General features: G+C 41.1%; 1 protein-coding gene across 12 annotated transcripts in view; it reads left to right on the forward strand.

Annotated features, from left to right (window-relative positions):
- HDAC4 (histone deacetylase 4) overlaps positions 1-21,474 on the forward strand; it is a 265,065-nt gene that overhangs the window by 177,311 nt on the left and 66,280 nt on the right. For 10 of the 12 annotated variants that reach the window (XM_074910181.1, XM_074910169.1, XM_074910172.1 and 7 more), the window contains 5 exons: positions 4,024-4,155; positions 7,163-7,275; positions 12,036-12,152; positions 12,241-12,439; positions 15,787-16,016. In XM_074910181.1, coding sequence (XP_074766282.1) covers positions 4,024-4,155; positions 7,163-7,275; positions 12,036-12,152; positions 12,241-12,439; positions 15,787-16,016 — 791 coding nt within the window. The remainder of the gene's footprint in view (positions 1-4,023; positions 4,156-7,162; positions 7,276-12,035; positions 12,153-12,240; positions 12,440-15,786; positions 16,017-21,474) is intronic. The other 2 variants (XM_074910173.1, XM_074910174.1) reach the window with 1 other exon arrangement.

Consider the following 21,474-nt stretch of genomic DNA (forward strand, 5'->3'; position numbering starts at 1 on the left):
TTTTCAATATTTTTGTTTGACCAAAGGTGAACTTTGCTGTGTCCAGCTCTGCCAGGTCCTACTGACTACATAGGTCACGATCCATGATTTTTGAAGAGGAGAGACCACACCATGCATGCAGAGGAGCAGTAGTGAAGGTCTGGGATAGACCCAGCCAGGGAGCAAAGAAGCCACAGGGTGGGGAACAAATGTTTAATTGCAGAATGTGTGGTCTCTCCTGCTTAAGCAGAATAAAAATTTATCTTTTTTTAAATATTGGGTTATGCAAAAGACTAGTTTTAGACAGCTGTCTCTCTCCCTCTCCTATGTTCACCCATATGGGGTGACCTGGATGTCTAAAGAGAGACAAGGTAATTGTGTTGGCCTTTGCCTGGCTGGTGAGGCTTAATATGGAGCTTAAAAATAATAGTAAAAGAATAACAGCCCTCTTCATTCCACAGCTGCTGAAAAGTAAGATGTACAAGGACTGGGATCAGGGTTTTCATGGTGCATTGTTTGTGTTTTTTTCATAAATGTAGATGGGTAATGGGAACAGAGCAAACACTGCCCAGGACTTTGCGTTGTTTGACTTACATAGACTTAATGTCAGATTAGTTCAGCAGCTTAGTGGATGCAATTCTAGGAAGAAAACAATGAGAATGACATAAATGTTGAAGAATTGGATTACATGGGTCCTGCTGCAATAAATGACGTATAAGAAGGGTAACTTGGGTTTGAGCCTGTGAAAACTAGGGAAGCTTTTGGCTTATGTTCTAGTTATTAATTTACTTGGAGGAAAACAAAATATTCTTTGTATAAATCCTTATTATAGGCCAAATTAAATATGTCACTGCTGAAGAAATCCCACTGGCTTTGTGGAAGCTGACTCAGACTTGGGCATGGGCTTCATTTGTTTGCTAAACAGGAATCATACTAATTTTTTGATAACTTTAGGACATTTGTTTAAAAGACTTCACCTTAAGATGTAGAAAATAGTAAGTTTTCTAATTTAGTCTTCAGATCTCTTAAGTTTACACTAGTTAGCAGTGATGGGGAGCAAGTCTTTGGGCATGTTGCCTGACAGGGTGAATATCAGGAGGTTTTCAGTGGAGTTGGTGTTCCCTAAAGAACACTGAACCTGTGCTGACTGTCTGATATTGATAGTTAGGTGTTACTTAAATTCCTGTTTTATACTTTTGAGGGACAGCTCTCTTCAGCTTAAATATACTTTTTATTTAAAAACATCTGAATAGCTTAAAGTATTTTGAGTTTTGGAAATGCCTCTGTTGAAAGCTACATATTTTATTATAAAAATATGCTATATGTAAATTCTTTGAATTTGAGACTGTTTTGCCCTGCCTGTGCTAAATTTTAATTCACCTACTTCGGGCTGTATAGCACCCAATTAAATGCATGTAGGGATTATGCTCTCTGAGGTCTTGATGACATGTTAGATTTGGGATTATATCTGGGGGATAAATGGAACCAAATCAGAGTGAACTAAACCAATGTGGTTCTTTAAATAGACTGTTAGCTGTTTCAAAACTGAGCCCTCCAGCTGAGGAAGCGATATATGGCATAGTTTTGCCTGAAAATAGTTTTGTCTGATGAATGATAATACACTGCTTTTGCCATAACTTATTCTCAAGGTGTTTTCTCTTTTAAGGCTGTAATTTTCTATGCTCATTCCCTTCCTGTTACATGGAATGATGTTTTTATTGTGGCTTTACGTATGGGACGTATATGGTCATGCTGGGTAATCTGTGACCCCAGTTCTTTTCTCCCTGCCATTTTTAAGATGTTTCTAACCAATTCATTCTCTGTATTGGAAAGCTGCACAATTACTTGTCTCTTCCTCATAGAAAACATATTTCAGATGAACACCATGCAGGGTATAAATTGCGTATGAATAAAATTTGTGCTGAAATACAGTTTTTATTGTCATGTTTTTCTTTGTCAGGAGACAGATCCTTTCAACAGCTGTGGCATAGGCTTGTATTTCATTTGTTGGTTGGCAGTGCAAATGTATCTAAAATGGATGTATCGGCATCTTGCTGTGACATGTTCCCATTTGTTCTTTAAAGTCTTGACCAGAGCTTCAAGACAGTTACTAGTAGTCAGTATTTGAAACAAATAAAAGCTGTGAATTAAAGGATGTGGGATGAGGTACCAAATGTTCACATGCCCAAAGACTACTTATAAATTAATGTCAACTTCTGTTTTGAAAAGAACTTTATCAAGTACCTAGTTAGAGCATACGCTTGTGTTTTACCTAGTCCACCCTTCTGATATGGCCCTCTGAGCAAATGACAGATCTGCATTCAGTCGCCTGCCATTTTATATGCAAATGCCCTATAAGATGATTTCTGCTTTGCTAATGTACTTCATACTGCATTTCAAGCATCATCTTAAGGAGTCTGACACTTTTTTTTTTAGTGCTCCCTTTATCTCTTGCTGGCATTTTTCTGTCCAAAACATTCATGAAAAGCTTTTTTTTTTTCCCCCTCCCATAAGTTTCGTCAAAGAACTGTTTTGATGGCTTAACTTCAAGCATTTGATCTTGAATTCATCAGCCTTCTGAATTTTTAGCCCTGCAATTAACATTGTCAGGTTTGATCTTTTACATGACCCAGTGGTCAAAGCCAACTGTAGGGAAATATATTTGTAGCCAGACGTAGTTAATTCAAATGAGTTTGTAAACCCTATTTTAATTTTTCTAAAGAAATATAGATTATTAGCCCTGGAGGGTAGGGAGCAGAGTGTATCATACTTAATGGTGAGAGCACAGGATTTGCTGGTTCAAAGGGATTAAGCTGCACAGTTGTTAAGAGTCTGAGGAAGGGAAGAGATAGAGCCAGTTCGCAAATCTTGTAACTGTCAGGAGCCCTCAAGCGCCAAAGCAGATATTTCATGTATACTCAAGAGATCAGAAAGTTTACAGAGAAAATCATCTTGCAGAAGGAATCTTGACTTAAGGCTTCATTACCTTTATAAAAACTCGATAAGCTGTGCTGTGCAAACTTGTGCGGTGTTGCCAGCTGTCATTAACCCAGAGGCATTAGGGGTTCCCAGGAGCTCTGCTTTGACTTTTGGAGAAATGAAATCTCAGGATTTGGGTATAGCAGAAGTTTTCAAGAGAGTCTCTCAAAAGTATGATGTACACAAAGCAAGTCAGACTGTGGTCTCAGGAAATACATGCACACCTACCCTTGGCAGTTGTGAATTTTTGAAGTATTTGATGTGTTTTTAGATATGGTTTAACTTTGTGGCTGTGATGACGTAACCAAGTTGCTCCCCAAATAAACAAACCTTCTCCTCCCTGGCGTTGCCTTTGGCCTTGGCCACACTGTCATGCCCTTTTTCTTGAGTTGATACTGGCTTCAGTTGACACGGGCTCCTCTGATTCCAAGGTGAGTTGCTTCAGGGAGGTGAACCAGCAAAAAAACATTCACCTGTTGTGGTTGGGGGGGGTTTATTTTTGTATTTTCTTTCCCCCTCTTCTGACATATCTCCCTAAGCCAGCTCACCATGGGGTCGGATGACTCCAAGGGTGTGGAGCTGCCCATTTCAGCAGATAGCGTCTCAGCCCCATGGTGATGCTCCATGCTGACCAAACAGCTCAGTTGTCTCACCAATTCATGTATTGATTTTATTGATCCCATGAGTTAGGTTAACCACTGGCTTGGAAGCAAATTGGGCAGAGGTGGGAAACTAGGGGATGTGAATGATGCTCTCTGCAGTAGTCTGAATGAGTTCACAGCAGGTTGTAAGTTTGCGTCTTCATTTAAAACAAGAGATTGCAGGATGATGATTATCTTTTTCATTAAAATGCTATTGACTTTCATTGCCAGTGAATTTGGATATTGCATAGGCTGGCACCTGTTCATTACATTAAGAAATCTTTGTTCCAAATACGTACTATCAAATTACTAATTTTGTGTAGGCTTCTGGAAATGCTGAACTGAAACCCAGCCTTTGCGTTGAGTAAAGACTACTGACATAATATTAACCAAGACACTGTTTGCTTTTCCTTTTTCTGTTCAGCATCTGAACCCAATCTGAAGTTACGATCCAGACTAAAACAAAAAGTAGCTGAAAGACGAAGCAGCCCCCTCTTGCGCAGAAAAGATGGCCCGGTGGTTACTGCTCTTAAGAAGCGCCCGCTGGATGTCACAGGTACGTCGGGTAAGCTACAAAACTGTGCCAGCAGCCACATACTCAATGAGATGTCCCTTTCCAAAATGAATTCTTGCATCCAGTTAATTGTGCAGTCTGGATTTCTCATGGGCCTCTCAAGGTTGGCAAAACCTGGATGAAATTGGCAGAGTTCAGTGGTGAGTGAAGCAGATGAACATCAGCAGCATTGGTCCGTTGGGTGCCCATCTATTGAGACAATATTACCAACTCAATGAGCTTTTTTTGTAACTTTTAAGACCTGGGCAGACAAGTATAGATATGTCACTAGAGTGCTATTTTTTTTCCCCCAAGCATTTCTATGATCTTCAGCAACAGGTTGTTGAGAAATAAAATTTCTCAAAAGTGATCCTGTTAGTATCCATGAGGAGGCCATAATTCATGGCTGTTGTCCTCCAGCAGTAAATGCTTTACAATCCCTGTTTGTTTTAAGCTTTGGGCAGATTGCCATAGTTCCTTGTTAAGTAATTACACTAAAGTTTTAAAACATGTAAGGCATTTTTATATATATATATATATATATGATATTTCTGACTACTTATTTGACAGTTTCTTGTTGAAAAATAATATTCTTCTGGGAGTAAAGTTTGTAAGGAGGGATCAGAGTAAAAGTAGATTATATACATTACCATAAAGTTAATCCTTAGCACCATCTAGGGATGCCTCTGTGTAAGTACCACTATGTGACAGTTTTTTCAGACTTTTCTTCGTTTAAGGCATGCTGTCATCATTCAAACAAACTCAAAGTGAGCACTCTTTAGAGAGCTGGGTGGTTTGGAGAGACCCTTGGCAGCTATGCACCCCTCTGTATCCAAGCCCCTCTGTTTGCAGAGAGTATATATGATTTCAACAGCTAAGTATAATTTATATTGGATCTGAAAATTGAATTCACTTCACTCCTCATATATTGCTACATGTCATGTGGCTTTTAGGATAAATCAAACCCTGATAGCTGACTGTTTGGTCCCAGTAATGCCTTCAAAAATGGCAGTGGAAGCTCCAGCTTCTCCCTCAGCATGGACCTGGTTCACGAAGCCAGTCTGAAGCCTGGCTAGAAAAATGTCTGAGTTGTTACAGTAAGAGGGGGCTTTTGAATGAAAAATAACTTTTAAAAGAAGTTCCCCTTCAGGGAATATAAGTTACGTCTAATCCTTGAAGAATACATCTTCATGGAGTCACAGGTTGAATGTACCAGGTACATTTCCTATGTCTAGGAAAATGTATAAAAATGCATAAGATCTAATATGTTGTAGCTAATTACATAGTCCCAGAAAAAGCACTTAGTTTCCATGCAGTCAGTACTTTTTCAGAACACCTAGACTCTCCAAAGTTCCTTTCCATGGAGAAGTTCAATGTTAGGTGCTCAGCTAGGTGTTAGTCAGTGACGAGCTTTCTTGATAGTGAGATGCCTCCCCAGGTGCACAGCCAACAAAAAGCAACAAGGCTGCTTGTTTGGTTTTGGTTTTGTTTTTTTTTAAAAACAAAAAAAAAGGAATAATTTCTTTGCTACTTTGCTAGAGATACTTGGCAAGGATCAAAATAACAAAATAGTATGTACAGAATAATGCCACAAAACAAATAATTTTTTTAAATCCCCCAAATTGTAACAATTGGCTTTTATTTCTACTGGGGCATCCTAGAGCAATTATAAGACTGCTGCAGCCTGAACTATTGCAGCCACTGGGAGATTCTTCTGGTGTTGGGTAAATCCTGTGCTTGAGGAGGAGGAAAGTTCAGAAAAAAAGTTTTAATGTTATTTACCTTCCAAAATAAAAGGAGAAACACTGGAAGCTGTGCCTTACACCAGGTGAGAAACCTTTTAAGGGAGCTTTTCTGAGTGTTGCAATTTCATGTGCTGCTTCTGTTTGTCATTATTTCTGTATCATTAATGTGGAGGCTTTGATTTCAGGCTGGTCATCTCCATGGCTCAGGTTAGTGAGTTCACGGGGAATGTGTTGATAAAATATACAAAGCTGAGAGGATTTTTCAAGCGTTCAGGTGATAACAGAATTGAGAGATTAACTCTGCCTCGGGTGTTTCCAGTGACAAAGTGTTTTATTCCCTGAGTGGAGAAGACTTACTGGAAAGGAAAAAAAAAAAAAAAAAGGCAGTGATGTGAAACAAATTTACTGCTTTGGACCCTGTAGAGTTTTGCCTGATTTTTGTAAAATGTGCTCAGCCATGACCACAGCCAGCTGTCCGTCCAGTCCCATCTCAGGCGGCTTTTAAATCTCTAAATGATTTAATTTGCCATCCTGGCAAAATATCATCCTTGTGAGTCAGTCCCCAGGCAGTTTTGGGGAGCTCAGTGCTGTGGGAGCTGTTGTGCTGGGTGAAGGGCAGTCCAAGGCAGGTCATGTTTGTGCTAGGACCCAGCATGTTGTGGGCGCTTTGCAGGGGACAGGGACATTACATGTGCCCACTTGCCTGCACCAGAAAATCTCAGTGCTGTTGTATAAAAGCAGAGATCAGCTCTCATGTGTGAGGGCTGTGTGCTGGCGGTGTATTTCCAGTAAATCCAGACACACCAGAAGCCTGCATGGGAAAATGTCAACGCTGAGATGGTTCCCTGGTTGTTCCAGCGTGAAGTCTGATGCAATATGTGGCAAGAGGGTGTCGTCGGGGTTATAGGCTAAAGAGGGTGAGAAGCACTTCTAGAAAAATGATGCAGGACAATCTTGACATCCTTAAGTTTGGACTCTTCAAGCTTTCCATGTCTTTTATTATCTTCCAATTGTATTTAGAGTTATTAATACACTATAAGAGAAATCCCCATGAGGAGAAGACATAAATATGTTAAGTAGGTACTTGGACAGACCATTTGAAAGTGTTTGTCAGTATTTTAAGAGCCCTGGGAAGATTTACGGGGGAGATGGGGAGGAGGAGGGTTGCTTTCCTCCAAAACAAAACTCGAAGGGTTGTTATCTGTCTAAATACCATCGCGGAGATTGTTTGTAATGCTGAAAGTTGGTTTTGGATGTGTTTTTAGACTCTGCATGCAACAGTGCTCCTGGATCTGGTCCCAGCTCTCCAAACAACAGCTCCAATAACATAAGCGCCGAGAACGGAATTGCAGGATCAGTCACGAGTATTCAAGCAGAGGTACAGAGCCCTTCCTCACTCTTGATTTTTAATGCTTGGGCTTCTAATCAGTTTTTGCAGAGTTTTAGGAATTTGAGCATACAAACCGGTGTGCACCACGCTAAAAAGAAACCCAGATCGTGACTTGGAGTGGACTTTGGCAATTACCTCTCAATCTGGGCTGACAGGATGCATTATCTGTTTATTAAATCTAGTTTGAGCCAGCTCGCAAGCTGCTTGTGGTAACTTGTAGTGGTTTTGTTGTGAGGAGAGAGAGAGTAAAAATAAAGTGATTTAGCAAGGTAAAGCATGAAGAGTGTTTCCTGGTCAAATACAAGTATTTTAAAATTTGGGAAATCTGTTCTCATATGTTGTATGTAGGGTGAATTTGTGGTGTGCAGTAGGTTAGTCTAAATATGGCCAAACCAGAACTGGATTAAAGGGAACAGATTTAACCTTTTCCTCCCCACCTAGGGATGTGAAAGCTTGGTGCCTGATGCCGTGTGCCAGTTTATAATCCCATAAGCTTTCATCATCACTTGAGGCATCTGCTGTGGATGTCAAGGACAGGGTGTTGGGCAGAGTAAGCTGGAGTCTAATTGAACACGGCAGCTCCTGTGATCAGGGTTACTGAAACCCACCATTTTCTAAAAGCAGGTAATGGGATGTGAGCCACGTTAACTGCCTTTCACCATAAGCCTTAGGTGTAGAACACCAGTGTGATTGTGTCATGTCCCTGATGCGTTTCTTTTTATCTAGTTTACCATTAGCTGTTCTCCCCATGAATATAGCATCTGTCTGAACATCAGGACTGTAAAAACAGGCTTGCGCTTGTTCTCCCAAAATTGTCATTTAGAGCTGAAAAGGACTTCTTATAGTATAAATGTAAGCCCTTACTGCTTTCTAGTTTTGTACAGATTTTCACTTTATTTTTATTTCTAATGGAGTGTAACAGCGTTTAATATAGGCAATATGCCTTCTACTCCACCCTCTCCTCTGCCAAATTATCCAACACATACCTTCATCCACTCCAGTCAGCTGTAACCTTAACAAGATTTAGACAATTACTATAAAGATTAAGATAGTGTAAGGTGGAATCTTCACTTGACACTGGGTGCTGAAGCTGCTCCAAAGAGACGTGGCTTTTGAGATGCACGCTGACCATTTAGTAGTTTGGAGCAGACCTAGAAAAAGGTATCTTAAATGCAGCGTTATTGATCGGATTTGCAGAACTGAAGACTGACTGAGCTGAGGGCACATCTTAGGTACGTTTGTGTGAACCCCAGGAATACTAGCGCTGAGTTACCTGTTTTGCTGATCCATGAGCTGTCAATCTTGTCCATACTTAGCAAACTGCAAATCCCCAGTTACTGCTGATGGAAAAACTAGCGGATTCTACATTTTCTTGTGATATAAACAGAGCGGGCAGCTTCCCACAAGTCAGAGTTAGCTCATGCAGGTGAATGTGAAGCTGTAATATTCTGCTTAGCCATTTTATTTTTCAACTAAATAATCTGAGCTAATCATCTGTGACTACACCACCAATACCTAGTAAATTGGACAAAGACTGTAAGAAGAACTCCCTTCATCAGCTGCTTGCAATGCAGCAATTTTGTAACTTAGGCTGAGGCAAGAGCAACACAGACGATTTGAAAAAAATCCCTGTAGTGCCAAAGCCTTTTCCTGGAAGTCATCTTTGCCTCTTTTGCAACTGTACTGCAGTGGGTAATTCACAGCGATGCCACTGCGTGCGAGGAAAGAAGCATGTTCATCTAGCATTTTAACAAGAGCAGCATTTGATCCATCATCTCCAAACAACCTGTGCATAAAGGAGGAAGAAAATGTAGCTTTAGTTTCCCTGAAAATGATGTCTGGATTCTTTCTCATCTCTTTATAATTTTTTGGAAAACAGGAAAAATATAGCATACAAATGATTGTGCAGTTCCGATTTTAAAACTGCCCGGGACTCTGTTAAGTATATTGGATTATTGCCATCACAGAACAAAATGAAACATAAATCACTGTGTGATGGCAAACAGTGTCGATAAACTGTTGCACAAACTGTTCTCCTCCCAGCATTTCAGGTGTACTTGAATGACTTAGCTAAATGTCCTGGTCCTTTGTGTTTATTTTGGGGGAAAAATAATTCTCAACTTTGTTCCAGCATTTCACATTGTGTGATACTAGCTCATGCATTTGCCTGTATAGGTTCATTTGGAAAAAAATAACTGGGCAAAGCAGGGTTTTGGTTTCTTTAAAATCTTCTGTAGAAGTAGTAGTAGCCCAAGTATTGGAGGTTTCTTTAATACCGGTTGACCAGGCTTTCTGATGTTCCCACTTTTAAATATTTAGAAATATTTAAATGTTTCTGAGAAAATAATGTTGCCAGCTTTAGGTGTTTCATGCTTACCTTCATGTTTTATTTTAAAAGAGAAATATGTCTCTTTATTAGTTTGCTGGGTCACTTCTTGAACAATTTCAGATATGCTGGAAGATGGTATCTGAGTTCATTTTTTAAGTTTCAGTCCTTGCTTTCAGTGTGGAAAGACTACAGCTCTGCCTCCGTTTAAAATAGACAATATCTATTTTTAAATACTGTTTTTAAATCAAAAGATTTTTCCATCTCTGAAAGGTACATGATATTCATTGCCATTGCAGTTGATACAAGACTATAAAAAGTACTTGACTATAGATGAAAATTGTACATGCTGAAATTGTTCTCTTCTGTGCAATTCAAAAAATGTTTGTGTACAACCCATAGATGGGATTTGTATATTTAAAGTGATGATAATGCTGGTAAATACCATACGCTGATAGCATCAAGCTGCTGCGTTTTTCTCTTCACCGTTTTTAAAACAAATCCCCAAGAAGTAGTTTGAGGCACAGCTATGGAGTATTGATTGTTAGAAGAGAAAATAGATGTAGTTTTGTTTCATTTATGATATCAGTAAAATATTTCATTACTCTGCTGACTGTAACTATCCTATTCTCGATGTGGCATGCTAACATTATGTAATTTAAATTAAAACAAAATTGCCAGTAGTGCTCAAAATTACTTGGAAGAAGCGTGTGTCTGTGCTCAGTCACATGTCCTTACCAGGTACCACTCAACAGCAAAATGCTCCCTGCAAATTTCCTCCTTTAAGGCAGCAAATTGTCAACTGAGATCTAAAAAACCAGATTTTACTCTTTTTATGGGAGAACTGATCAGTAATATATTTCCAATAAGCTTGAATGACATTAATGAAAGCATGGGAAGGCAAAAGGAAATAAGAAAAAATTCACTTTGCACATGAAATTTTGCACAGGGTCGTACAAAAACTAGATGACTTTGAACGCTTGGAATTTAGACACAGTTGGACACTGGGAGAGTGGCTGGCAAGTTAGTGGCACATCGAAGAGCGCAGTTGAAAGGCAGCCCAGCGTCTGATAATGGTGACACACACGGTCGTGGGAAGGCTTTACTCCTTCTCTCCTCCTTGCACAGGCAGCACCAACCTCAGGTGCCAGAGGTGGGGTGTTCTGTTAAAGCTGTCAGCTGGCCCAGTTAAATTTTGGTAAATCAAGAAGGCATAATTGCTCTCAAAGATTGTTCTACAGGAAATGTTTGGTTTTCAGTATTAGTTCTTACATGCTTTTTTTTTTTTCTTCCCTAATAGGTTGCTGCAGGGTTTTTTTAAGTTTCACCTTAAAGTCTTTGAGGGAGAAAAATAGGTTCTTATTATCCAGCACTGCAACCAGGGAAATAACCTACAGAGTCTCATTTACTTACAGGACTATGAATTTAAGTCTAGAATGTATAAAGCCATTCTTCAGATCTTTGTTACATCAATATAGATTGTTCCATAGTATAATATTGTTAATCCTTTTTTTCACCATAGCACTTGAGTTAAACAGTAGAAATTCTACAGAAAGTCTGCTTGAAATCTAAACTCTACTTTATTTAGGTTGGAAAATCACCTGCAGAGAATTCAGGGTGATCAGAACACTTATTTCCTAACAGGAAAATCAGGCAGTTTATTGTAATTTTAAAAATTAGTTTTCTAGTGCATATTTCAGATCAATCTTGTTTTGAAATTAAAGGTATATTTACTTAAGTGTTTCTGCTTTAAATGGCCATAATATAATTCGGTAAATCCTGCATTTCACCCTGAAAATCAGGAAATAGCTACATAAATGCAACCTTAAGGCGTTTTGATGAAATTTTGAAGTCTGATTTAAGCTAAAGCACGCTAGTAAATAGCATAAATTGTCTGTGATTTGCTAAAGAGAACAACAACCATTATAACACTATTTTTTTAAGGTAATCTGTTTTAGCCTTAAAAGGGCAAGTACTTGAGAAGAAGTAAGCTGAGAAGTAATCTTCTTTGCAAAAGCTTTTCGTAGTGGTACTGCATGAAGACTGAGCAGAAGCCGAGTACCGGTGAGGAGGTATGGGTGATCTTTAGTCTCCAGGAAAGATCATATAAACTGTAAAATGAGTCTCTGTAGGGCAGGGAGGTTGGCAGCAGCTACAGAGCGAGATCATTCCTGTGTTGGTTATCCTGGTCTCGTCACCCCTGCCTGGCCATGGCAATGGTAATCAGGTCAGGCACCTAGTCTGTGCTTGTTTAGGCTGGATCCGAAGCGCAGCTTAGCTCCCCCATTCAGTATTTCCAGTGTCATAGTGAAGTTACCCACTCCGTACGTTTGTGATGTGTTCTCACAGCAAGTGTACTGTGTCCTTGATCCAATCTGTGGATGCTCTCTCACCAGGACGATGTTATTGATTTTGTTTGCAGACCAGCCTGGCTCACAGGCTTGTGAATCGTGAAGGCTCAGTAACACAGCTTCCACTCTACACATCTCCCTCTTTGCCCAACATCACACTAGGACTGCCTGCAACTGGCCCTTCCAGCGTAAGTGATGGGGGGGATGCAGCCTTTGAAATGCTACGTGCACCGATTTATCCCTTAACATACTGTGCCGTCAATTGTGCATTGACAGGGAGGATCAGCACAGCAGGATGCTGAGAGACTTACTATCCCAACCTTACAGCAGCGGATTTCTTTATTTCCTGGCACTCACCTCACTCCCTACTTGAGCACTACAACGTTGGAAAGAGATGGGGGAACTGCACATAACCCTCTTCTGCAACACATGGTCTTACTGGAACAGCCAACTGCACAAACTCCCTTAGTCACAGGTGAGCGCTCCATGGATAATGTGCAAAACTCAGTCCCAGCTGCAGCAAGAGAGCCAGTGACAGCTGTTGTTTTTCTGTAAAGTCTGTCTCTTGTACAAAAAAGATACTGCATCATCTATACATTCTGTAGGTATAATATATAACCTTTAGGGGGTGTGATATGTTGAGTAGTGGCAACAGTCGCAAAATCAGAGATTGCCCACCTCATCCGGAGGTTGGGGTAAGTTACCTTGTCATTCTGGCAAAATGAAAATCAATAGTATTTACTTCCATAAGTAAAGCATAAGTTTGTAGGTAAAAATTTAAAACTAAGCTGTTAAGAGCTCTAACCACTTTAGATTCAAGTGGCGACAAAAACATTGCGTCTTATGGTTACCTTTGCTCTTTATCATGGATGGTTTCTATTCTGTATATGAAAGGCACGCATTTACAAAATCACAGATTGAAATACTTGCTTTTCATCATTATTAGAAATGGCAAAAAGATGGCAAAATCAATTGCATTCAAACAGATTGTATTTGTTTGTATATGTTACATTTTCAGTATGCTAATTGCTTTGAATCATTCCCTGTGTCATATTTTCAGAACTAAGTACCTGTGGGAAGGCATATTTCTATAAATAGGGTTGATTCAAAGCAGTAATTCCCAGTAGGATGCATTTCTGGTTTACAGAACATGTGATGTTGGAACAAAGGATGTTCTGTGTAAGTTATAGACAAGTTGATTTTTATTTTTTTAATTCCATTTCTAATGGAAACTCTTGAGAGATGTTGATCACTGAAGTATCACAGCATGGCTCGCTGATTTGGCTTGTGTCTGGTTTTACATTCAAATCCCAGGAATATACATGGAGTTGTGATAAGCTTATAAGCATGTGCATATGGGGAAGCTGAAGCACAGAAGCCTGGTATTTAGCCAGTGCTCTCAGAACTGCGAGATGGTGTGTGCAGATTCCTTGAACCTTTACATCATTTTCTGTTGCCTCCTTCTGCCATAGTTGCAGTGGCATGATGAGGTTACCCAGAGTCCTGACATGTCTCTTCACCTTTGCTCAAGGTCTGTTGATGAAGAGCCATTGGAGAAGACTTCCCCTCTTATCCAAAACTTTCTTCTCTGTTTATGCTGGTGTTTGCTTTAAAGCACACATAAGGAAGAAATGCTGTTCTGTTTCCTATTTGACCTCTCTCAAAGCTTCCCTCAGTTTACAGTGTACTGTGTTTGCTTCCAAGAGTAATCCTTCTAGTCCACCTGCTACGTGTGGTGTTTTCAGAGTGAGTACAACATGTTACAAACCAACACTTAGGACGAATATTCACAATACAACAGAGCAGCAAGAAGAAGCACACGTTGCAGATGCAGCAACTGAAAGAGAGCAAGCTAACACATGATCTCAAAAGCCCTAAGTGGACTGGCTGCCAAACTACAGTTAGTACTTCGAACTTCCTTGGAAGCAAAGTGGCGTTTATTAGTATTCTGCTGATAGCCTTCAGCTCTGGAGATAGTCTCCTGATGGCTGCAAAATGATCCAGCATGATGGCATGCTCTTTTTGTGCAGGAAGATAGACACGGAGGTTTGAGGAAACTAGAGGAGAATTCCTTAGGTCTGCTGTTACTCTTGTGACAGGTTACTCTGAATAATATCCTTCACATTGCCATGTATGTTCTGAGTAGGAACAAGGTGTCTCCCTGGAGGGCCTTCACGGGGGACCTTGGTCATTCACTTGGAGGAAAGTAGTCTTCCAAGGTGTTCTATGTAAACGTAAAAGATCCCTTCCTCTGCTGTCAAAGTTGAACTTTTGGGAAGAGGAACTGTGCTATAAGGGAGATGGACCACATCTTTCCAAATTATTCATAATATTTGTACCCACACAGACATATGTGTGTCTGTGTATGTAAATGCACACACATTTATAAAGTACGATACCCTTTTACGTGATTCTTTTCAAAAAAGCAAAGGGTGGGAGAAACTCAGAAAATCTTTCCCCAAGAAGAGAAGCTTTTAAATGAGCCAGATTCTTTCATGCAGGGCAGTTCTGTGAATCACTGGGACAGAAATGTCAGGGTGTCTCTAAACCACTGTATTCAGCTGGCTGCAGACTTCTGGGCAGTTTCTCTCTCCTCTCAACCAAGAAAGAGAAGGTGCAACTTCTCTAACTCTTGAACAGGGCAGTATTTCTGAATGGTACTGACCACTTGCACAGTCTTTAGTTTGTTTTATACAATGAGGTAAAGCAAAAGAGAACTTTTTTTCCTAAAAGTGTGTGCAGCCTTATCTACATTAGGGAGACACCAGTGATGCCTTTCTATCCCAAGGTGTAATGACCAAAAGTAAAGACTTATCCTCAGCTCCTCCACCCTTGGGTTTTGCTTTGTGTTGGGCATGTCTTCATGTCCCAGCTTTCTAAGAAGTGTGTGAAGATATGTTTTTGGAGAGCAGAGCAAGAACTGGCTTACCTCAAGAACAGCTAAAAAGACAAGATGCTTTCTAAAGACATGCTGTTACCGGAGCTCAGACAGGTATTTCACATGGTAGTCATCAGAAACACCTAATTTGCCAAAGGCGTGTGAGTAACGCAGGCTATCTCAAAATAACCTTATGTTTTCATTCAATTACTAGCATGTATACACCGGACAGCAATGGAAACAATTCTAGCTATTTGTCATCTTGGCCTCCAACTTTCTTTCTACGCGAATAATCAAGCCTGATAGCTCCCATATTCCTGAAATACCATTTTCCAACACAAACCTGGCCAGGGGTTTATCACATGGAAGTTTTCATCCCTAGTCATTTCTACGGGGTGGGATCTAGCACAGCCAAAAGCAGATGTGCTTCCCTACGTGGTCTAGAGTGGGAAGCAGCTTCATCAACATCCATCGTCCTTCAGCGTATCCAGTGAGCCCCCTGTAAGGTATAATTACTGGATGCTGTGGGGGTGGCATCTTGGGTTGGTGGTTTCCTAGAAATGCACCAGGTATTACTCCCTGTATGAAGCTGTAAGACTTTTTTAACTTCTCCAAACTGCCACTGTGATCTTAATTCATGTCATCCACCGAGTCATAAAGGGTCCATAAGGTATTGCTGATTTTAAGAAATGAAACGTTTCCCTAGGATCTGTGAGTAAACAAGCTAACAAAGAATTCAAAAGAAAGCAAAGTATTACTCCATCCAGTGGTAATTAATTGTTATCTGTTCTCTTTTAAGGGTGCTTCAACTGTAAATGGCGAGATGGCTGGTTTTAACGTTATGTATCATTGTCACCATCAGCGTTACTCAACAGCCGTTTTCTCCCTTCCTTTCTTCTTCCTTTTTTTCTTCTCTGCTGTTTTTTCCTCCATATTATCTTCAGACTGGTATCTTTCAGGACTGCCCCTCCATGCACAGTCTCTGGTTGGTGGAGAACGGGTCTCCCCTTCAATACACAAACTTCGGCAGCATCGCCCGCTGGGGCGCACGCAGTCCGCTCCCCTTCCCCAGAACGCCCAGGCCCTCCAGCAGTTAGTGATCCAGCAGCAGCACCAGCAGTTCTTGGAGAAACACAAACAGCAATTCCAGCAACAGCAACTGCACATCAACAAGGTAGGCCTGATGCTTTTAAAGTCTGTCTTCCTCATACAGCATTGATAGCAGCATTAGTTGACACTATTTCAGAGTTTCTTGTGCGGTAATGGTTGTGGTCTCAACCTCCATAACCAGCTGGCCTTCAGCCTTGAAACTGTTTTTTATGATTTTGAGAAATACGTTGACAAGACTGTGAACATCCATCAGCAAGGCGAGCATCAATACCTGTGTTGCAGACAGTGGAAAGGCAGTACAGTTCAAACTTCTGGCTTTCCAGTAATATTTTTTAAAGTTGTCATTGCTGCTGTTCATCCAGATTAGGATCTTTTGTCAGTTTTGTGGCAGAAAACATAAAATGCTGTCAAGGAATACGGGGAGAATACCCACTGTGTATATATTCAGTTTGAAAGGGAGAAGGAGCAGTAATATTGATTTGAGAAAAAAATGAAAAGAAAGGTATTTCAGACATGACAACACCAGAAAATAATTGCAAGTGAGATGTTCAGATTTACTGAAGCATTTTTCAATGGAATTACCTTTGGAAGGAGAAAAGCTGTTCCCATCTCCAGTCCAGATTCTCTAAACTCTGGCCCTGTATAAAGCATTGCAGTGTCCTATCCATTTCTTCTCCTGAAAATGAGGATAGCATTGCTGTGCATCCTGCAGAGATGTTTTGAAGATGAATTAGATGTGATTCAAAAATTGCTTTGAAGAAAGCAGGTACTGTGTTTATTATCTCACATTCTGTAAATCACTTGGAGAACATCGAGTGAACGTTGCAGAGCACCATTCATCAGTGTACAAATTTTGCAACTGCTGGGTAGCCAGAATAATCAGTCTGGGCATCCCAGTATTACAACAAAGCTGAAACAAAGCTGCTTTGAGATGATTGCATTGAATATGAATTAAAAAAAAAAAAATCTGTCCTGATGTTTTAGCCTATGAGAAGGTAAAACTCACCTTTTACACACAAGAGATCTGATCACAAGTGGTATGGATGGAGCTGTGATGTTTTACCCCAGCTGAGGTTTTCTCCCAGGATTGCATAAGGCACAGTCTGTTGCTAGACTTGCAATATAAAAAGGCTGTTAGGGAAGAGGGAAATCGATCATAATCAGTGTGATGTTTCTCTGACTGATTTATAGTGTTTTGAGGCTTTCTAAAGACTTTTCTCAAGGTGTTCCAGTTGTGGCTTTCTTTAAGAAATAAGCAAATCCAGTAGTTAGGTTTCAGTCTGGGGAGGACAAGTTCAATGGCAGGCGGACCTTTCAGATTGTTGCAGTTTAATTTATTGTGGAGGTTTCTCCAAATATTTTTACTGTTCCAGTCCTATGAGAAAACACAACAACTGAGAGCTGGATTTAAAAAAAACCCCAACAAAACACAGCCCCCAAAAAAAGCCATCAAAACCCACCACACAGCCCCCCAAAACTTTGTTTATAGACTCGAGCTAAGGCAGGATGATTACACAAGTTACTGACGTCAATCATGTACTTCTGGAGAGCTGCCACCGCACACCACGTGTGCCAGCCCTGGCCCTCGTTCAGCCCCGCACACTGGGGTGGTGGGGACCTGCCGCTGCCATAGAAATTTCCCTTACCCCCCTCCAAACACCCTTGGTGACCAGGATCATTGGATGCGGGGCACTAGGTAGGGTTTCTTTGTTCGTAAATGAATGTCAGCTTGGCATTTTGTTTGTTTGAGGTTTTCAAGGCTTTTCCGTTGCCAACACTTGTAAGCGTCCAAAGACTTCACCATGACGTACCCGCTGAACTCATTCAGACTTCTGCTCGGACCTCCCAGGAGCTGGAGAGCCTGTGCGACCAGAGCCAAGCCAGTTCTCCCGCAGAACTCTGAATTTCAGCTTTGTTAGAGCTGTGATCTATTGCATCCATAGCAGAGGCAGGCGGGGGTGGGGGACACACACACACACACACGACACGACTGTAATTAAACTGATTGCGCAGGGGCGATTTCCCTGTGTTTGATTTATATAAGTAATGAGTTTAAATTGTTTTGGTACTAGCGCTGTATGCGTGTGGCAAATTTATCCCCTGGGATAGCATCCAAGTGCTGACATGGAAAAAGACTTTTCCCAGATGCGCAGATATTTTAAGACCCTTGTGTGTAGGAGAGTAAGGGCACGACTAAAAATAATGTGATAGATTGCTGCCTTTTAATTATTAGCAGAACTGACAGCACTGTCTGTTAAGGTTGTGTTGGATTTCCTGTAAATAATATAAGGCTGTTTTCAATTGCTTGTGATTTTTCCAAACCTTTAAGATTTTGGCCCTAAACTTTCCCTGTTAGGTGTCTACATCAGATGAAATTTTTGAGAAGATTGCAGCCAAAACAAGTCTTGCTGTTTCCAAGAAGGTGACTAAGGAAAAATATGTTGGTTTGCTCCTGGTTAAAAATAATAAAAATAATCATCTAGGGGATTGGGCTGTGAAGCCCTGGTGCCCGAGGCTTTGGATCAGGAACTTGGAATTGGACAAACGAGGACAGGGCAAGTGGCTGGGTAGAGAATGAGAGTGCAGAGGGATGGGTTGGGAGGGACAGGGATCCTTGGGGTGGCTGGAGAGGGGTGTATGATCCCTTCTGAAGTCCTTGGTCAACTGCTCTTGTCAGCAAATAGGGCATTGCTTGAGCCTTGCAAAGCCCATGGGAGTAGTTAAGTCACCCATGCAAGTCTTGCTCACTTTTCCTTTGTTTGCATCTTTTGGATCCAATTTTTGGTAAGGCGTATCTCTTTTACAAGCCTCTGAAGATAGTACGGAGAGGGGTAAGAGCAGGGCTGCTCTCCAGTGCCTTGTTTGTCGCAGAAATCGGAGGACACATAAGGAGTGGAAGAGGGAAAGAGGGGGCCTTAGGGCTAAGGCAGCTTGATGCCGTGGCAGGGAATTGGCTTCCTCCTCTCTGCCACAGAGCCTCAGACCACTGAGCAGATCCAGCCAGCAGGCAGCTTGCAGCAGCACCCTCAGCTTCTCCCTGCCTTTTGCAGGATGGGGAAACAGAGCTGCTAGCTGCAGAGGTGTGCTTGCACACCTAAAACACGTTATCTTAAAGTCAGCCATATCCTACTGAAACCCCGGTTCACTGGGGTTTCCTAATCTGCCCCAGCTGTGCATTTGATGGCATAGAGCAGCTCTGCTCCCTCCCTGCTTGCTGTCAAGTCATCGTGAACACAGACGTGCTCATATTTGCAGAGCACTCGTGCTCTAGTTATTGCACTGCAAAATCATATGTAGAAATCAACAACTTTCTTCAGAACCAGGGTTTGAGACATTAAATGAGATTCTGGATAAGATACTGAATCACTTCTTGCTAATTGAGCACTGTGCAACCTTTGATCAGAATGAGGCATGTGCCTTAAAAGAGTAAATACAAAACAGTCCTGAAAATAAAAGCCGTACCATTAATGCAAGTGTACGGGAGCATTGACTTGAAATTACGCAGTCAGCATGCACTCGTGTTTCCCACCTTTCTGTGTTTAACACTCAGATCTCGGGAATGGTTTTTCCCCATGGTCAGAGGAGCTTTGCTGGGCGAGGGGTTTTATTTGTCATACAATAAATATATGCAGCAATCCCGACATTGTTTCATCTTCAGCAATTACCATTTCTCTTCAGCCTTCAGTCTCTTTTAAGATACAAATTTTAGTCTTTTATATATATGAGAGAGAGGAGCCATGATATGCTCTTGATTCCCTGTGTCGTTTGGAGGTTGGCACTTGGGGAGGTATTTTTGTCATGACAGTGAAGCAGATAAGGTAGGATGCTGTTCTCTGAGCAGACTCCAGGTATTTTGAGTTAAAAGTGTTAGGTTTTCAGTGTGATAGATCTTGAAGCAGCAATTCCCTTTCTAAAGAGAAATACGCAAGTGACATTTCTGTAAATTCTATGCTGGAAAACTCAACTTTTTACCTTTTCCTAGTGAAGATGAGTGTTTTGGCTTTAGTGCCCTGGATGTGTAATTCACTAGAACATATAATCTCCGTTTTAGCCCTGTGTTATACTGTTAAGCAGATTAACACTGAGTTTATGTGGTCAAATTACGGTTCTTCTGAGGAAACCCCATTTTTAGCACATTGGAAAGTGAGGTGTTTCTCATGCTGTGGCATATATATGGCAATGTATATACGCCAGACCACAGTGCCCCGGTTTGTCTGGTGCAGCAGCATTGGGTGGATACATTTTTATTAACACCTAGAATTTAACCTTGCTATTTCCTGATTTTTTTTTCCTTTTTTTGGAACGCGTTAACTGTTTAGCCTCAAGAGGCTCCTGGAATAGCTTTTCATATGTAATGTTTAATTCGGTATGCAAGAAAAATACACTGTATTAGGCTGATTGCAGAGCATTCAGGCAGAGCTATTACCCTTTGAACAGTTTAAGGGAAGCCTGTTTTTCAAGCCCCCAGACGTAACTTTGGATGTAGCAAGTATTGAAAAAGATCTCCGGAAAACCTCCTTCAGCCTTCATGCGAAGCCTCTGAGTTGATTGAATAAGAAATGCCTTTCAGCAGGACAGGAGATGCTTGACATTTGGGTGCTTGTGCATTGTCACACTTATTACTGCATAAATGCTGTTAAGTGGTTTTGCCAGGAGCCTTTGCTCTGTAGGGTGTCTGTTGCTGCAGGTCCGGCCATACCTAAATGTGTACCTGATATAATCAAGCCCATAATTCCAATTATTTGAGAGAGGGGGGAAAGAAAACAGCTTCTGCTGGAGCCTGTGTGTTTTCTCCTCACTCCCCCTCCTTTTACCCTCCAGGCAGTCCCTGTTCTTTGGTTTATTATAGTTGGGTCTAAGCACAGGCCAGCAGTCTCATGGTCCTTCCAGCAGGTAGGCTGCCTCAGACAGTTATGTGTTTTCCTGCTGTCTCATCATTTCAGGGGAAAAAAAAACAAAACAAAACTAAACTAAACAACCCCACGAGATTTTTCTAGGCTTTTGCTGCTGCAGAAGGCTCTGCCAGCTCTCTAAGTGGCCTATGGCCATCTCGGCCTCTCCCTTATCATCTCTTGTTTCTTCTTAGTCTATAAAAGTTAAAAATTAGAATGCAAGGGGTACCTCATGTGGGAAGTCACATCAATAGCCAGAAGAGCAAGACTTGTGTTATCATTTCTGAGTAATTAATTCTATCCCCCAGCAATATGTTTTCTTCTCGTCCACATCCACGCTCCCCTGCGGATGCACTCTTTCCTTAGGCCTTTCTGCTAGTGTTCTTTTTTCTCTTCAACATCCCAGCCCATGTACCCACTCCACACCACCTACCTCCCACCTCTTGATTCCTAGCCACATCCTTGACTCAAGACCAACACTTTTCTTGATTGTCTGTCTCAAGTATGCTTTTGAGCTGAACCTTTATTATCTCTTTTTTTTCCCTCTATTTTTTCTTCCAAGCTGTGTCTCCAGCTATCCAGAGTTGTTCTCTTTCTTCCCTGAGTTTGTCCTTCTACAGAGGGAGGAAA

The sequence above is a fragment of the Athene noctua genome, chromosome 7 (assembly GCF_965140245.1).
Source record: "Athene noctua chromosome 7, bAthNoc1.hap1.1, whole genome shotgun sequence".
In the NCBI taxonomy this organism is placed as follows: domain Eukaryota; kingdom Metazoa; phylum Chordata; class Aves; order Strigiformes; family Strigidae; genus Athene; species Athene noctua.